The 17,514-nt window shown below is 31.4% G+C and overlaps 2 protein-coding genes across 3 annotated transcripts; both read right to left on the bottom strand.

The window, feature by feature from the left end:
- Positions 1–424: 424 nt before the first annotated feature.
- LOC135955206 (myb-like protein AA) lies at positions 425–9,702 on the bottom strand. 2 transcript variants are annotated; one of them, XM_065505531.1, is made up of 6 exons: positions 9,170–9,702; positions 6,565–6,792; positions 6,257–6,485; positions 5,535–6,193; positions 2,463–2,902; positions 1,760–2,179 (listed from the first exon to the last, which is right to left on the bottom strand). In XM_065505531.1, exons 1-6 carry the CDS (start codon positions 9,687–9,689, stop codon positions 1,865–1,867), a joined length of 2,391 nt encoding a protein of 796 aa, XP_065361603.1. In that variant the 5' UTR covers positions 9,690–9,702; the 3' UTR covers positions 1,760–1,864. The 2 variants fall into 2 exon arrangements, with proteins under 2 accessions (XP_065361604.1, XP_065361603.1); XM_065505532.1 differs by lacking the exons at positions 1,760–2,179; positions 2,463–2,902 and adding an exon at positions 425–1,125.
- A 3,623-nt stretch (positions 9,703–13,325) lies between these two features.
- LOC135955207 (pupal cuticle protein Edg-78E-like) lies at positions 13,326–13,831 on the bottom strand. Its single transcript, XM_065505533.1, has 2 exons — positions 13,793–13,831; positions 13,326–13,716 (listed from the first exon to the last, which is right to left on the bottom strand). The coding sequence occupies exons 1-2, from the start codon at positions 13,802–13,804 to the stop codon at positions 13,351–13,353; spliced, it is 378 nt and encodes a 125-aa protein (XP_065361605.1). The 5' UTR covers positions 13,805–13,831; the 3' UTR covers positions 13,326–13,350.
- Between the last annotated feature and the right edge of the window lie 3,683 nt (positions 13,832–17,514).

Here is a 17,514-nt window from a genome sequence, read left to right as displayed (position 1 = left end):
GTACGAGAAAACATGAATTTTAATTTTGACGTTTACAACTAAAAAACACTGTCATACAAAAAATAATTGACTTTTTTGAAAACTGATAAAACTATATGAAAGACTAAAGAACGGCGCATATTTTATATTATTCAGTTCAAAACACCCGGATTTTGAGTTATGACGTTGTTGCAGCAAATGAGCGATATGTTAAGTAAAAATTAGCTTTTATTTTAATATTTCTAGAAATATGTTAATTTTGTTCCTATATTTCATGTTCTAGTGGCCTGAGACATGTTAATGGGACGTCCTGATTTCCCCTAAGCGATAATGACAACGACGCGGGAGCTCTTTCTCCACCCAGAGCTGAATTACGAATGTATAGGTAGCATTGCTTAATTGTGATTAAAGAAGACTATGTTCATAAGCAATTTTTCAATTCCACTTCTATTTTCAATATAATTAATGTTTATTTTAAATAAAATACATTTAATTAACATTACATACTTAAGTACTATTTACAAAAAAAAAAAAATATTGCATAAAATACGAGTATCAGCCATATTTCTAAACCTATGTATAATGTCCTGGACGACATAAATTCTTTCATTCACTTCTTATAGAATTCTTGCGGCTACAGCAACCAAGAGAGATTTCAATTTTGTGGCTCCTCTTTGGGCACCACCAACTGCAGGTCCTTGCTAGTTGAGGACGTCAAATTCGTAAAACCCGTTGTGGTCAGTACTTTTGGAGATGAAGCCGTTGAGGCTTGTGCCGCCGATGTTGGAACCATAGTTGTTATTAGGAGTTTGGGTGGCAACATTATCTGGCCGTTGGCGGTAACGCCTGCCTGTCCCGCATTTGTTGTAAAGACTTGCGACGATGTTGTGGGTCTTTGCTGTAGTTGTATGTGGTGTGGTTGGATTTGCTGTTGCTGCAATAGCTGTTGCTGCAGTAGCTTTTGCTGTTGTAGTTGTTGCTGCATTTGTTGTTGGATTTTTTGATTTTGCTCGAATAGTGTTAGAAATCTGTCCGCAATGGATTTTTCGAATTCTAAACGTTCGCGTTCGATGCTTAAACGTTCGGTTTGAATTTCATTGGCATCCTCTTGTACTTTGAGCATTTTTAATAGGGTGGTTTTCATGCCTAAAATATTTAAAAAAAATTAATAAATTATTTTGTTTGCTTGTTTAAGTTTTAAGTTAAGAATTATTTGGCCTTTAATAATAAAAAAAACACCATCTCCAAATACAGCTTATGCCTAAAATGAGCCTCGTCCAAGAACAGCCAATCGACCTATACCTTCGTATAGGAAGCTGGAATTTTCAAACTAAGAGCCTGAGTCTTATAGTCTCCACCAAAATGCAAAATTAGTTATGTTTGGTACTCCACCATGTATCTAACATAATTTATAGGTTACAAAACCAAAATCGATAGCAAGTGGCTAATGCAAACTTCGAGAAACCGTAACGTGGCAAAGTTAGACGACGCCAACCAATGCGAGTGAAACGCAAAATTCACGAAGGCAGCGAAAAAACGCTGACGCACGAGTTCTTCCGCTACCCAGAGCTGAATAACTAATAAATTAATTGTTTTGTTATAATAAAATGTTCTAACATTTAAATAAGATTGGAACTAGACACTGTGGTTCCAAATTCAAATCTAGCCACCAAAGACTGGAAGCATTTACTACAATTATAAAAGTACACACAGCATTGTAGAATTTACATTGTATTTTGTGGAAGAAAGTTAACTAGATTGGCAGTATAAACAAATCTGATTTATAATATTGTTAATATTAATTATGTTTATTTAATTATTATAACATTTGTTGGTTTTTCATTTGTCACAATTCATATTATTTTTAGGAATAATTGAAGCTTGATTAAATAGAATTTTCAGCTTCATCCATAATGTCCATCAGAGCACGAGCCAATTTCCTTTTAGCAAGCACTCCTTTTTCAAGTGGAAGACTGCGCAATTCAGCAGCAACATAAACACCAAAAATGTCAAACTGGTCTTTTGCATCTGTATTTTCAGCAATTTTAGAGATCGCCTTTGCAACCATTTCATTAAATGCATCAGAAGACGATGATTGTGATTGTGACGGCGGCTCTGGTTGAACCGATGGTACTATTCTAACAAGTTTTGGCAACGTTGATTCACTTTCTATTGCTGACGAATTCGAGTTTTCACCAGGCTGTTATCGAAATATAAATAAAACAAATTGAGTTAAAAAAATCTCATTAAACTTGGTTATCCCCTGTCTATACCTGATAAATTTTGTATCATGATAAACGTAAAAATGGTTGTCAAGATAACAAATTATCAGGTATAGTCTCCATTTGTTAGAATTTTTGCTTCGTTATGACAAAATTGTTAGTGTTTTTGCTCTGACAACTTTGTCTTGACAACAAACGTCATTTTAATTGTTATGATAAATATTTGTCAAGTATAGACAGGGGGTTAAGTCGGTAGTTTACTAGTGTAATTGATGAAATTGATTCTTTAGTTGCAGACGTTTCATTCACTTCTAAAAACATCATTGCTTTAAAATATTTCCAAACAATGAATCCTCCGTCAGCCGAACCGGATTTTTTTCTTTTGCTCAAGTTTGTTTTAAATGTCACCCGCAGATTTGACCATTTAGCTTTGCATTCGTCTGCAGTTCGTTGTCCTATAAAATTAGCAACTTCTTGCCAAGCTGGTATTTTTGGCAATTTATATTGTGGTGAGCCGTGGTCCCAAAGCCTTGGACGTTCTTCAACAGCATTAATTAGTTTAACAATGTCATTGTGACACCATTCAGTGTTAACTTTTGGTCTAATTTGTTTGTATGCCTTTCGACGTTTTTTGCCAACTTGTACTTTTTTTGGTGTTCCACATTCGGAATCATCTGCATCGGAAGCATTTGCCAACAGATCTGTAATAATTTCAGCCATTTCTTTATATGCTTACATATGTATGTCTGTTAATAAATCGAGCGTCATTTTATATTTTAAGGAATAGTAATACAAAAAATATGTATTGACTCACCAATTTCAAATATCTTCTAACATAGGGTAACATAGAGACGAGACGTAATTGTCAAAAACCTAAGTCTATTGTCAAAAACCTATCTCTTGCAACAACAAAATACATGCTAGTCAATGTATTTTGTTGTTGTTTCAGACATTAGTTTTGTTGTATTTTTGTTTGACAAATCGGAGTGTCTCGTCTCTATGTATAATTCTCTATGTCTTCTAACAAATAAATATTTTCAATCATAAAGAGAAAATATACTACATAGAGCGGAAACTAGAAAAAATCTCAAACAAAAAAATTACTTTAACAAGTTACACATTTGTTGTTTTTGTTTTCACATAGTTTTTTTTTACTAATAAATTTTTGACAACGGAGTTAGGTCTTTGACAGAAGAGTTTCCGCTCTATGTATATTTTCTCTATGTTTTCAATATATTTAAATTTTAAATTTGACAAATTTAAGTTAAAAAAATAACAACAAGACTGCTTGTTAAAACAATAGAGAATAGACATAGAGCGGAAACTCTGCTGTCAAAGACCTAACTCAGTTGTCAGAAACCTAAGTGGTGAGAATGTATTAGTAGAAAAAACTATGTGAAAACAAAAAAAACACTCGTATGTGTGATTATTTTGAGTAATTTTTTTGTTTGAGTTTTTTTCTAGTTTCCGCTCTATGTCTCTATATGGTTAAAACCGCATTTGATATAACATCCTTCTTGATATAATTTTGAGTACGTATTTTGAGATCTACAATTTCTCATAAGTCTTCTAAGGGATTGAGATCTGTCGATTGGGTAGGCCACTTCAAAACATTGACCTCATTGAATTGTAACCACTCGGTTACAATCCTTGAGGTGTGTTTAAGTTTATTGTCCTGCCGGAATATCCAAACTAGAGCCATATTTCTCTCAGTGAATGGATATAAAAACATTATTTAACATGAATATGTAACCGATTCCAGTCAATAGATCTTTTATGACCAAGGCCAGCCTCATTTGCTCTGCGGCAAAAAGTGGAGAACTAATTGCCAAATGTGTTCTCAACTTTTAAAATTGTTTATTATTACAAAAATATGTCAAAATAAAATAAGTAGTTCAAAACGCATGAATATATCCAGTACTCGTTCTTGTTTGGAGTTGGGATCAATGATTTTTGTTTAAAATTGTCACCTCCAGAACTTGAGAACAGTTATAGAACTAGTAATTTTCAGTAATTTTTTTGGTTTGAAATTGTCACTTTCGGAAGTAATTTTTATTTTTTCTATGATTTAACCCGGCAATTCCCATACTCTCGCCAAAGGGAGAAATAATTTGTTTTTATTAAAAATAGTAAAAATACGTCTAGTTTACACTATATATAAGTTTAAAATAAAAAAAAAATATAGCTAGTTGCGATTTTATAGCGGGGTCACCAATAGGTGACACTGGGCAGAGAAAGAATAATTTTCTAAAAATACTTGCTGATATTGTATGCCTGAATATCAAGCAGTATTTATTAAAAAAAATTATTGTGATACTTAACCGTTTGGCATTTTTATAACAACTTATTTATCATAAGACATACACCAGTATGTTAAAATCAAAAACACTGATTAAAGATTTTTAAAAATCCCCTAGTTAATAAAATTCTAGCGTTGCCAAAATAAAATCAGATATAAAACAGGATCTTGTCTTTATATAAATAATATCAATATTTATCAGTGATATCTGTTTCTATGTTTAAAACTACCGTTAATCTTTGTCACCTGTAGGTGACACTGGGAATTGCCGGGTTAATATAGAATTAGCCTTAGACACTCACTGTATACCCAGTAAGCACCAAACACCCAAAAATTCAAGCAGTTGAACATTTTGTAGGAATTTTACTTGAATTTTGTTGGAATTTTACTTGAATTTGGTTGGAATTTTACTTGAATGCATATGTAATTATGTTTTAAACTTGAAAAATTAAATATTATTCAAACAAAAAACATATCCCAATAAGCATTTTTACTGGAATTCAAGTTAAAAGCAAGTGTACTTCAAGTCTTGAATTATAGTCAAGCATTTGAATTACAGTTGTATTACACTTTATTTCAATAACATTCTCCAGTAAAAAGGAAACATAAATTCAAGCCATATGTTTTTTGTTTGAAAAATAAATAAATTTTCAAATATTTTTCATGTTTAAAGTATAATTACATTTGCATTTAAGTCAAATTCCAACAAAATCTTCAAGTGCTTGAATTTTTGGGGCTTTGGTGCTTACTGGGATGGCTCGAATTTATGTTTCCTTTTTACTGGAGAATGCTATTGAAATAAAGTGTAATACAACTGTAATTCAATTGTTTGACTATAACTCAAGGCTTGATTTACACATGCTTTCAACTTGAATTCCAGTAAAATTGCTTATTGGGTATATTTTTGTGGATCCAATATATTACAAAATGAATATAACAAAATAAATATTCCGCCCCTCATCCTTTGGGTGGTGGGTGGTTATAAAAGTAATCTACATTACGGACTTTTGTCATTTAATTTTTATTTCTCTTACCTAAAAGATCACGTTTCTTCAATTGATCACGATATTCCTGTCGCATATCTGCACGTTTTGCGGCTTCTTTCTGTTTCAAGAGAGAACTTTGTTGTTGCTGAGATTTTTGTTGTATTTGCTGTTGTTGTTGCTGTTGCTGCTGTTGTTGTTGCTGCTGTTGCTGCTGTTGTTGCTGCAATTGTGTTGTATTTTGTATAATTTTAACATTCGTTTGATTTGTTTGCGTATTTGGACGATTAGTACCCGTTAAAGGTATGGCAGATGTTAGATTGGATGTGGTTATGGGTGGACCTCTTTGATCGGCGCTATTCACTATAAGGAATTTCATTCCGTTTGCATTGGTTACTGTGGTCCTAGAGCCCGAGGCAGCCAATAGAGCATGTAAATTGCCGGGTAAACGAACTTGCCGTTGATCTGTTGTTGTGGCTATAGTGGACTTGCCAGACATCTGAGGATGCATTAGTATGGTGGGTGAGACCACGGAGATTTTCGATTGAGTGCCTGTTGAGACATTGGCCGAGGATATAGTGGTCGTTGAGGAGTTTGCTGGCATTGCAAATTTAATCATGGTAGGTGGTGGTATATTTTGTGTCTTAGCTGGTTGCTTTAAAATATCCGCCAATTGTGTGAAACTTTGATTTGTGTTTGCAGCTGGAGTGCTATAGCATAAAAAAATAAATGTTTTTTAATTGATAATATTGATTATTGCTATTAGTTTTTACTTTGGTTTTTCTGTCTTATCATACTCCTCATCCACATCAATTGGTTCCATTTTGGGCACCAACAAATCTTCATCTTCCGATATATTTATGGTTTTAATGGTGTCATCTGTTTTTGTGACATTTGTGTCTTTGTTAGTTGTCTCAGTTTCATCTATAGTTTGGTATTCTTGGAATTGTTCTGATTCCATTTCCAATTTTATAGCCATTTCCTCATCGTTTATAATTGGTTCTAGATTAAATATAATAGAAATTTGTATTAATAAGTTTGTAATTAGGTATGTATATATGTTTATTTGATGTCTTTTTACCATTTTTATTTTGGGAGCTTTCTTCATTTGAGGATTTTCTTCTTTTCTCTATGCTATTTTCAGACGTTTTTGAAGATGTTTCCTCTGCCTCAAATTCCATTTCAGTGCTGGATTCTCCATCACCATATATTTCTTTGCTGACACCTTGTTTTGTTGAGTTATTGGAGGCCATGCTAGGAACAGCCAAGATATCGGCTATATCTTCATCACTATCAGATATTGTGGAACCTGCAGATTCGATTTTAAATATATTTGAAAATTTGCACAAACAAAGACATTATACATAAGAAGCATATATATTCGTCTATTAAATTGCAGTAAACTATAAATAAACACATATTGTTAATAAAAATGATATACCTAATTTATAAAATTTTTTTGACATTTTATTTTTGTTTATTTTCTTTGTATTTCATTTATAACCCAACAAACACACAAATTCATACATATAAAAATGTATATGTATGTGTTTGGATGTCAAACTAAATTCTTGTGTCTTTCTACTAACTAACGAACTAAAACAGCGAATTTAAATTAAAATTTAAACTCGATTCGAGGTTAATTGGAAAAGAAAATTGATAATTTTATATTTTTAATTTTAAAACGAAGCTAAATGTTTGTTGGTATAAAGTTATATCAAAGTGTTGCCACGGTTTTGTACTAAAATTACAGGATGATTCCTGTATTCGAAATGATTTCCGAACATTATTTAGCTTAGATTTCCAATTAAAAATATTATAAAATTATCAATTTTCTTTTACAATCAACCTTAAATCGAGTTTAGATTTGAAGTTAAATTGGCCGGTTTAGTTTTAGAATGACTTGAGAACTACGTTTGACATCAGAAGATATTAATATACATTTTTTAATAAAAAATAAATTGAATACAATAATAAAAACAAGTCAGAGAGCTATTATATTCGGCTGTGCCGAATCTTATATAATATACTCTTAACCAAATTATACTTCAAAATAAAAATTTAATATAATTTTAAATTTAATTTTTTGTTCCAAAGTTGGTTTTTCATTTTTTGGAAAAAAAGTTTTTCGAATTGTTTTTTTTAAATTTAAAAAAAAAAAAATTTTAATATTTAGCGAAAAAAAATTTTTGGTGAAAAAAAAAATTCGGGTTAAAAAATATTTTTTCCGATTTTGACCCATTATAGGATCAACTTACTATGGTCTTATATACGTCATTGCAAAGGTCTTTGAAATACTACATATCTATCATTAGATATCCATATTGTCTATATTAATGACAGTGGAAGCGTGCTGGGCCCATAACCTGTTGTTAATAAACTTAGAAAAGAACCACAAAGTATACAGAGGTGTCAAATTTGACAGTTCAAAAACACTAAAAGCTTTTTTTGAAAAATTTTCGATAGAAAGAGAAAACAAATTTGCGGTTTAATACAGACAATGCGTTAAAACAAACAACTATATAAAACCAAACCGGTTGAAATTGTTTCGAACGAAAGAGACAAATATATATTTTTTGTCGTGTCGCCTCTGTATACTTTCTGAAAGAACTGCCATTTTTTTTCAATTTCATAACATAATTCATTACATGTGACAGTGATGCAACTTACTGACTACTTTGTATAAATAGGTTATTCAAGTACATACATATTCACAATAGTAATCCAGATATAGGTCAAAAATCCAGGTTGTCCTGGTTTTTCCTTATATCTCAGCTATTTGTGAACCGATTTTCTCGATTTTAAATAGCAACCGAGCCGGAAGAATTACGGAGATGTTGATGTATGAATCGTGTAAGTTATTTGGGGCTTCGGAAAGTTGGTTTCAACAGACAAACAGGCAGACGGACATGGCTTAATCGACTCCGCTATCTATAAGGATCCAGAATATATCGATGACTTAATATAAAAAGGCCCTAACTCGTGTTTTTTTTGTATCTCCAGATTTCCGTTTATTTCGATAAATGGTCCGATCATATATCATAATTAGCCAAAAAAAAATCTCGACTTAAAAAAACACGAGTTAGGGCCTTTTTATATTAAGCCATCGATATATACTTTATAGGGTCGGAAAATTATATTGTGGAAATTACAAATGGAATGACAAACTTATTATACTCTTCTCACGAAGGTGAAGGGTATAACAAGAAAGTATCGGGCTTGACCATATCCCACACTGAGTGAAATTTGGTAACATGCCTACCGTATATGTAAAATTTATTTGAAGCGACATTTTTGTAGATCCCTATACAAAATTAATATTTATGACCGATAAAGTCCTATTTCGGGAGGACATTTCTATGAGGACTAGGTGATATAATTGTCCGATTTCAGCCAATTTCAATAGGATTCGTCCCTGGGTTGAAAAGTATGTGCATGATTTGATCGAAATATCTTCAAAATTGCCACCTGTACTTTGCGCACAAAGCCAAGCCAGCCAGATGGAGAAACTAAAGAGAATTGAAATTGAGCAACTTTAAATTTTGTATGGCGATAAAGAAGCTGTATACCAAGTTTTAACAAATTTGGAAAGGGTAAGTTCCGATGTCGAAAACGTTTGTTTCTTCCCGTTTCTAAATCAGCCCATTAATTGAATTGAAAAGCTAACATTTTTAAATTCTACTCACCATCCTCTTCCGCTTTGCGTTTACGCTCTTTACGTTTTTCCTGTTCCTGTTCTAGTAAATATTTCAACGAAGGTGCCGGCACCTCATTCGGTCGCACACTAAATATGGGTCTTGTCATTATGGCATCCATTTCGGTATAGTGACGCCAAGAAGGATCCATGCCCTTGTTCGTTTCCATTTCCTTTTTCAAACGATTATAAAAACACTTCATATTCTTAATGCGTGTGGTGATTTCTTCGGGCGAACGATAGTAACCGTATTCTTCCATTTTGGCCGACAATTGTGAGATGACAACATGTTTCTTGTGGGTGGTAATAAGTTCACGTTGCACTTTGGGGTCACCCCACAGTTGTATAAGCAATTTAGTTTCATCCGTATCGAAATTGGGATTACGGTAAATGGGACAGTTTCTTTTGGATTTGCCGGTGCCACCATTTAGAACGCGATTTTTCGATATCCAAGGATCACCAGGACGGCGTTTGTTTTTCAAGCGAGCACTTGTCTTAACTGTCGCACTCATTATTTTGTTTTTGTTTCTTGCAATTCGTTTTCAGCCCAAAGAAAAATCAATAGTTTCCTCTTAATGTTTGGTGTTTTTTATATTATTTATAAGATTTAGTTGCTTGTTATTTATTTGTAAAGGTTCTGCAATAGAAAAAACGAAAACAATACCGTTTAGACACTCAATTACAACTAAATATAATGGTCGGCGCATATGTTTAATAAAACTCAACTAAACTAAAACGAAAACCAACACTACACGTCACTTTTGCATATAAAATATTCAGCATACACACATTTACTCTTTGCCACTTTGATTCAACCCCCTTTTAACATTTGCCCACTTTACTCAATTTTTCTTTCCTTCATACATAAAACAATAACAACAAAATACAAAAATCAGTCAGCCATCCATCCATAACCCACGTCAATAACAAAAGAATATAACAAACAAAAAAGAAGAACAAAAAACATGCTCCTTTTACTCACCGTTATTTTGTTTACATACATATGTATTTTATTATTTACTCTGAGCTCAGATGCACCTTTTTCACTCGATTACTTTTTAACTTTAGATTTCCTTTTTGTTGTTAAATTTAAATAAAAGCACAATTTATTTATCCGTTTGTTTTTTTATTTAGTTCCTTTTGCGACGATGTATTTACTGCTACTGAGCATTATATTCGTGTCCTTTACTTTAGTCCTTTTGCTCGTGAGAGCGTAATAATAATGCTGTGCAAAACATTTGACTTTGTGGGTGCATGTTGTACATAGTGCTGCGCAGTTCGACATGCGCAGTGCACTAAACTTATTATTGATTTTTCCCCAAAAAAAATTGGATGTATTAACAACTAATGGAAGAGTGTCCCTAAATGTTTGTTAGGAAAATATATACATATAAATGTATAGTTTTTTTAAGAATTAATAAATAATATTAGGTATTGCAATATAAAAAATATAAATTTTGTAGGACTTTATTTAGTGAGCGATTTATAAAATGACCAAATAAGTGTAACATATCAAAAGGGTGTTTCAATTGGAAATGTAATTTTAATAATTATTTATATTAAGGATCAATATAGTCCAATGTTACATCTATTTAAATTTATATTTATTTAACACCTTGAAATTTAATATGTATAAATATTTATACATATATGTATTATATACTCACCACCAATATAATACTGAAACGGATTTTTTACATTTTATATAAAAACATTTATTTTATCAGATATATTCAATTAATAGGTCAAAATCTAAAAAAAAATCTTATGAAATTTGTATGTTTTTCAGTATTCTATTAATAGTACTTGGAAAAAATAAAACCAATTTTGAAATTTGTTATCAGGAATCACGCAATTCCAAAAAAAGTTTTGAAAAATCCCAAAAATGGAATTTTTTGTTTTTTGGGAATGATATCCATACCAGTATCCGAGTTATGGGAAGGAACCCTTTACAAAATAATTAAAAACGTATTGTGGGCCATCTAAAATGGGTTACTTACTATATTTCGATATCGATTATGCGGTTTGAGAATGTTTGACCTAAAGTTGAGGAAAGAAATATCAAAAAAATCATTTCCGAGACTCCCAAATTTCAGAAAAAGTCAAAAAAAAATTTCTTTTTCTCAACTTTTATTTTTAAGGTTTTTTTATTACTAAAAAACCTTAAAAATAAATGTGAAATATCTAAAAATTTTGGCCATGGTGTAATGATATAATCATTACGCCATGATGTTGGCCTTACAAATCGACCATATATGTATATTAACATCCAAAGTATACTTTAAGATAAATATTTAAAAAAAATTTTGGTTAAAAACAATTTATGTGAAAACAAATTTTGGGAGAGGAAAGATTTTGATAAAGAAATTTGTGAAAAGTAGGGTGTATCGTTGATATTGTGAAGGGTATAAATATGAGAATTTATTTATAATGGTGGTTAAAATCAAATAGAACTAAGAACGCGTGCGCTGGAGATTAGAGGAACTACAAAAGAAGTGGTTGTACAATTATATTTAAGGGAGGAAATTCTAAAAATTATGTATTTTTGTTTGATATAGCAATACGACTCATAACTACATTTTTTGAATTTACGCGTTGTTTTCGATATGAATTATATTTCAAAAATAACTTTATAACTATTTTTAGAACAAGGTGGGCTTTTAACATTGGTTTAAAGTTTTTTCCTGAAGGTTTAGGAATTTTGTTCAAGTATTTGATATTATTGAGAACTTTAGAGTAATATCTTTTAATCAGTGGGCTTAACTTTTGTCATTGTCTGTATTTAAATACCGAAATTCCTAAAAAATATATGTTCTAGTTTTTTTTTTATTTTTTTTAGCAACAATATTTTTGAGACCGAAAATAACTCGTCCACATAATCAAAATCATAGAGAACATAAAGCGGAAACTCGAAAAAAACTCAAACAAAAAAATTACTCAAAATAATCACACATACGAGTGTTGTTTTTGTTTTTACATAGTTTTTTTTACTAATACATTCTCAGCACTTAGGTTTTTGACAACTGTGTTAGGTCTTTGACAGGAGAGTTTCCGCTCTATGTGTTTTCTCTATGATCAAAATAAAAATTGAGCTTTATATTTTGCTATAAAAAATAAATCACTCAAAATAACTGTTATTAGTTTTTGTGGGTTTTTAAAGATTTGGTGAGAGACAGTACTAGGAGACTGTCCCGAACTATTGATTTTACCTATCATTTACGGTGACAACTAGTTACATAACTAGCTACGTGATTAGTTATTTAAACACGTACATGTCCTAAACAGGCGGTCAATTGTAACTTTTGGATTACAATGAGACTGTCCGATAGCTGGTCCAAAGTAGTCAAAACATTGAATTCACATACCGGTTATATAGAGTCAGTTATTTAACTGATTACTTGATCAGCTACATAACTAGTTATTTTAACATATACGGGTTCTAATTAACCTGAAATAGTCAGTTAAAAAGACATCTCATAAACAGTCCAACAACCGAGTGCTTGTAAACAAAGCTTCCACCGACAACTCTCCAATATATTACTTCTGGTGGGTAAAATAACTACTTTCTATAGTGCAGCACAAAATACACGTTTAATTTGGCTACGCTTTAGGTTACTTAGATATACTAAAGTGAGCATGGGATGTCAGTCAGTCTACTTAAGCTAGAAGAATATAAACTGTATGAAAATTATATCAACACAATTTGTATAAAATCAGTTTGTACGATTTACTAATAAAATAAAAATTACAAATGACTACACTCTAGATTACTTAGAGACACTTAAGTGACAATTGTATGGTTCCAGTAATATGGCAATAGAAATAAAACAAAATAAAATGTGAAAATGTTTTTGTGGTTTTGAAAGAGTGACAAATGTGTATATGTAGCTGCTCTCTTTATTGCTTATGTTCCTTTCAATCCCCGAGAGAGCATATGGTCGGTCATCTTGCTCTCTTACTTGTTTTTAACTAATACCCCTCCCATCCCACGTTAATCCAAATCAAATAAAAACAAATATAATATTTAATAATAAATTTGTCTATGTACATGTATTTTTTCATTTTCTTAAAACTAAAAAATTGTTCTATCTTAAAACTAGTCAACAAAACGTTCAACAAAATTGTTCTACTTCGACTCTCTTTCACTTCTTAAGCCTTCCTTCCAACTCCCACTTACTTCTTGGCAAAGGAGACTTTCTCAAAGGGATGAGATTCAATATAGGCCAAACCCTTCAAGATATAATCTGGGATTGGTGGAGGAGTGGGCAAATGATCGCCACGTGGTTGATAGCCATTCTCATCAGCTGTGTAGGACAATTGAATGGGCTGACCTTCGGGGGAAGTGTAGGCAAATGAACCCGAGGCATACGAACTACCAACACCAGTCTCGGAAACATCCAAACCATTTGAACTGGCATATTCGTAGTTGTAACTGCCATCGGGATTCACTTCGTTGGTGTATTTTAAAAGAGTGGCCTGGGTATCGGCTGGATCACCACCGCAATACACCATAGCAACGAGGGCGGATAAAACAAAGAACTGTAATGAAAAGTAATTTGAGATTAAAATGTATTAGAATGAATTTGTTGAATTTCTATAAAATATTTAAACTTACAATTTTGAACATGTTTGCTAAATTATGTGAATGTTTGCAAGCTGTAGCTGCTACTGATTTTGAAAATATCAAACAAACGTTTTTATATCAAAATGTTATTCGATAGTTGTTAGTTAGAGTTATTTTAATATATAATATTTCTTTTTGGTTTTTCTGTTTTTAATTTATCTTTATTAAATTAAGTTTTTGTTTGTTTTAATTTAAAATGCAGCCAACCAATATTGAAGAGGGTATTTTCAAATTTTAGGTTTTATTTTTTTTTATTTATAATACTAATACATTTTTTATGTAAATTTGAGTGTAAATTTATAATTTTGTGTTTGGTTGTATGTATTTTGCGTATTTAACTAGTTTAATAAGTGTGTGCAGTTTGATCAGCATTCAACTATGACCTGATTGATAATCAAATCAGCTCCCCTCATCGCGTTTTTGTTAATAATTACAATATTTTCTTGTGTTATTTTTAGTTTTTTTGTTTTGTTTTCAATATCCCAAAATTATTCAAAATGAACACTGTATTATTATGTCAGTGTTTGTAGGTGTGTGTATCAATTAAATGAATAGCGTGCGTTTGTTGTGTTTTTTAATATATTCAAAATTCAAATAATTATGCTAATCGCTGTAATCTGTTATTGATTTTATTGTCAATTTATTATGCATTTTTAATTAGTAATTAATTTGTATCTATATCTATTTTTATTTAATATTTTATCAATGCAAAAATTATATTTAAATAATAATTGTTAAAATAAACAAAACGATTGATGTTAAAAAAATACAGCATACTTTTAGGTTAAAAACAATCAATGACCTTGAAGCAAGTCATTACCAGCAAAAGCTTGGTAATATGATTTGCTTGCAATTATTACTGAACAGCTTACTAATTAATAAATACTACCTACCTACAATCATACCACCTGCATTACATATAAATATTTAGTAATGGCTGACATATAATCTGATACATTAGTACTTGTTTATGAGCTGATTTACCAAATTCAGAATTATTTCATAATAAAATGCTTTTATTTTTTTATTTTAAATTTGTGTTGATTAATAAAATCTAATATACAAATTGATGATATATATATGTATGTATATCTTCTTGAAAACTTTCAAATATTTTCAAAAAATATGCACATGTGATATGAATGAGTTGAAAAATAATATTTTGTATGTTACTTATTAAGTTCCTATTTGTAAGCGAATGTGGTAATGACTTATTTAACTCCCTATTTGTAAGCGAAGGAGGTAAGTACTTGCCTCCAATGACATCACCGTGTTAAAATTATAAGTGGTGAAGAAGTAGTTTTTATATTAGCTTTTTAACTCATTACTTTTCAATGTAAGTTTTTGCTGGGTATTTCTTGCACACAGTCAGTCAGTAGTTGTGGTTTTTAGAAACGTTTTTTTTCAAATATTTCGGAGTATCTCGGTTATTTGAGACATTGTTCTTACGAAATTTCACATGGTTGAAGCTGAATTGATTTACAGATGTAATGTAATGTAATCCTAGGGGTAATGGGTGCCAGTGCGTGACCCTAAAAGTTGGTCGTCACCTCGGGTCTCAAATTTTTTTTAAAAAAAAACGCCAAAATTCATTTTATCCGAATGATAATAAATAATATACATTGGTGTCAAAACATATGCAACCAGCAACAGAATTTTACAAAAGTTGTTTAAACTAGTTTAAGATGTAAACAAAAATATTCATTTGCTTATTATTTTTAATTAATGCTTTAAAAATAAGAATATGAAATTTAATTCAGAATTTTTTGCATTGAAAAGAAAAAAATTTAAAAAACTACGTATGGGTTGATATTTCAATGGCCAAAACATATGCAACTAATTGCTTCTAAAACACTTATGTCTATAAAACTTAATATTTGGTGACAAATCCTATATTTTCAATGACGGCCTTACATCGGCAAGGCAGTGAAGCTATCAAATTGGCAATAAAACTTGCAGGAATAGCGTTCCAAGCATCTACCAATCCTTGAAACATAATATCTGAATTGGTGCAATTTTCGGGGTCGATTCTTTGATTAACGATTTCCCAAATGTTCTCAATGGGATTTAGATCTGGTAGTTGTGGTGGCCATTCCATTACCGAAACACTTTCATGTGCTAACCACGATTTAACAACATGTGAAGAGTCGTTATCGCGCTGAATAACTCATCGAAGAGGCTTATTATCCTCAGAATTTGGAGGCATTACTCTTTCCAAGATGTCTCTATAGATAAATCCATCCATTATTTCATTAATTTAGAGCGATGGGCCAAGTCCAGCAGCAGAAGAACAACCCCCAAACCATTACGTTGCATCCTGCATGTTTCAGTGTCTTTTTGCAGTATCGTGCTTGAAGCCGCGTGTTAAGTGGTCGTCTTACGTAACACATGAATGAAATCACTTCCGATGATATTAAATTCGGATTCGTCGCTAAATAGGACAGTGAGTCGTCCATTTGTTTTGTGGCCAATTTAAATACTCCATAGCAAACTTTATTTGGTTTGACTGACCACCACTGTATATATTAATAGAGAATTAAAAAGAAAGAATAACTTTTTTTTTTATTCTTGTTCTTCTTTAATTGGCAAAGTATGTGTATGTATGGCTTTTAAATAAAAAATAAGTGTGTTTTGTGCTACCGAAAACAATAAATAAAAATAATTAAAAATAAAATAAAAATTTTGAAAAAAATTAACTTTTGAAATCAACAAAAAGAGTATGGAAAATATTGAGGCCTACTCCATTTTGCCCACTGTGCGACATTTCCAATTCTTTCTTGGGTTTTTTGTGTATATGATAAAAATAAAGTGGTCACAACAGGTCTTCTTGGGCAGGACCTTTTCTAATTCAACAACAACCTTCGTGAAAAACTGTAAAAAAATATCACATTGCCTACTTTTAGGATGACAGTTTGCAAATGACCTTGAAAAATCTGACATAACGGTATTTGTGGTGAAATTCTAAAAATTCACCACGATTTTTATTCACCACTATTTTTATTCACCACACTTTTTTCTCACCATGGAGCAAGAAAAAAAATTTTTTTTTCCTTCCGCCGCCGTGTTTGTTTTTTTTCTTTCCTCCCCTCCGTCCCCGTCCTCTCTTCTTTCTCACTCCTCCTTCCCTCCTCCTCTACCCGTCCGTCCCTCTCTTCTCTCTCCCTCTGCTCTGGTGCTTGCTGCTTGTGACGGACGACGCCGCCGCGCTGCTTGCTGTCGTCATAATTTTTTACAACAAACCGGGTTCGTGGGTGGTATTTATGCGAACTTTAAAAAAAAAAGAATTTGGGAATTTTTTCTCAAAACATTTCGTTCGTTTTTATTACTTTTTTGTGTCACCCTATCGCAAAAAATCTGGCAACACTGACCATTTGACTACGAATTATTTCAACTCTGTGTCATCATAGAATTCGAGACATTTAGCAGTGTTGCCAATATAGAGGTTTTCCATCAAATCTAACGATTTTTTACGTGAAAGTTGGAGAATTTAAAAATTAAATATTTTTTTTGACTTTTTTTTTTAATTCAAAATAATGAAAAATTATTTTTTGAAACCTTTTATTATTATTATATATTTTTATTTGTTTATAACAAACAAAAAATTATTGAAAAATATCCAAATTCCACATAAAAATTGCTTAATTTTGGCTAACCTCGAAAATGCATTCCATTCTACACCTACTATACTAGGTAGGGTTGGTTCTATAGCTGAA

This window comes from Calliphora vicina, chromosome 3 (genome assembly GCF_958450345.1).
Source record: "Calliphora vicina chromosome 3, idCalVici1.1, whole genome shotgun sequence".
In the NCBI taxonomy this organism is placed as follows: Eukaryota; Metazoa; Arthropoda; class Insecta; order Diptera; family Calliphoridae; genus Calliphora; species Calliphora vicina.
Note: the sequence above shows the minus strand (reverse complement) of the source record. Positions and strands in the feature narration are given on the sequence as shown.

Bases quoted from the DNA above. Each gene is read 5' to 3' on its own strand.
- LOC135955206 (XM_065505531.1), bottom strand. From the start codon at position 9,689: ATGAGTGCGACAGTTAAGACAAGTGCTCGCTTGAAAAACAAACGCCGT. The intron at 6,793-9,169 runs GTGAGTAGAATT...TCGAATCTGCAG, and splicing joins ACGCAAAGCGGAAGAGGATG to GTTCCACAATATCTGATAGT. The intron at 2,903-5,534 runs GTAAGAGAAATA...AAATTATTACAG, and splicing joins GAAGAAACGTGATCTTTTAG to ATCTGTTGGCAAATGCTTCC.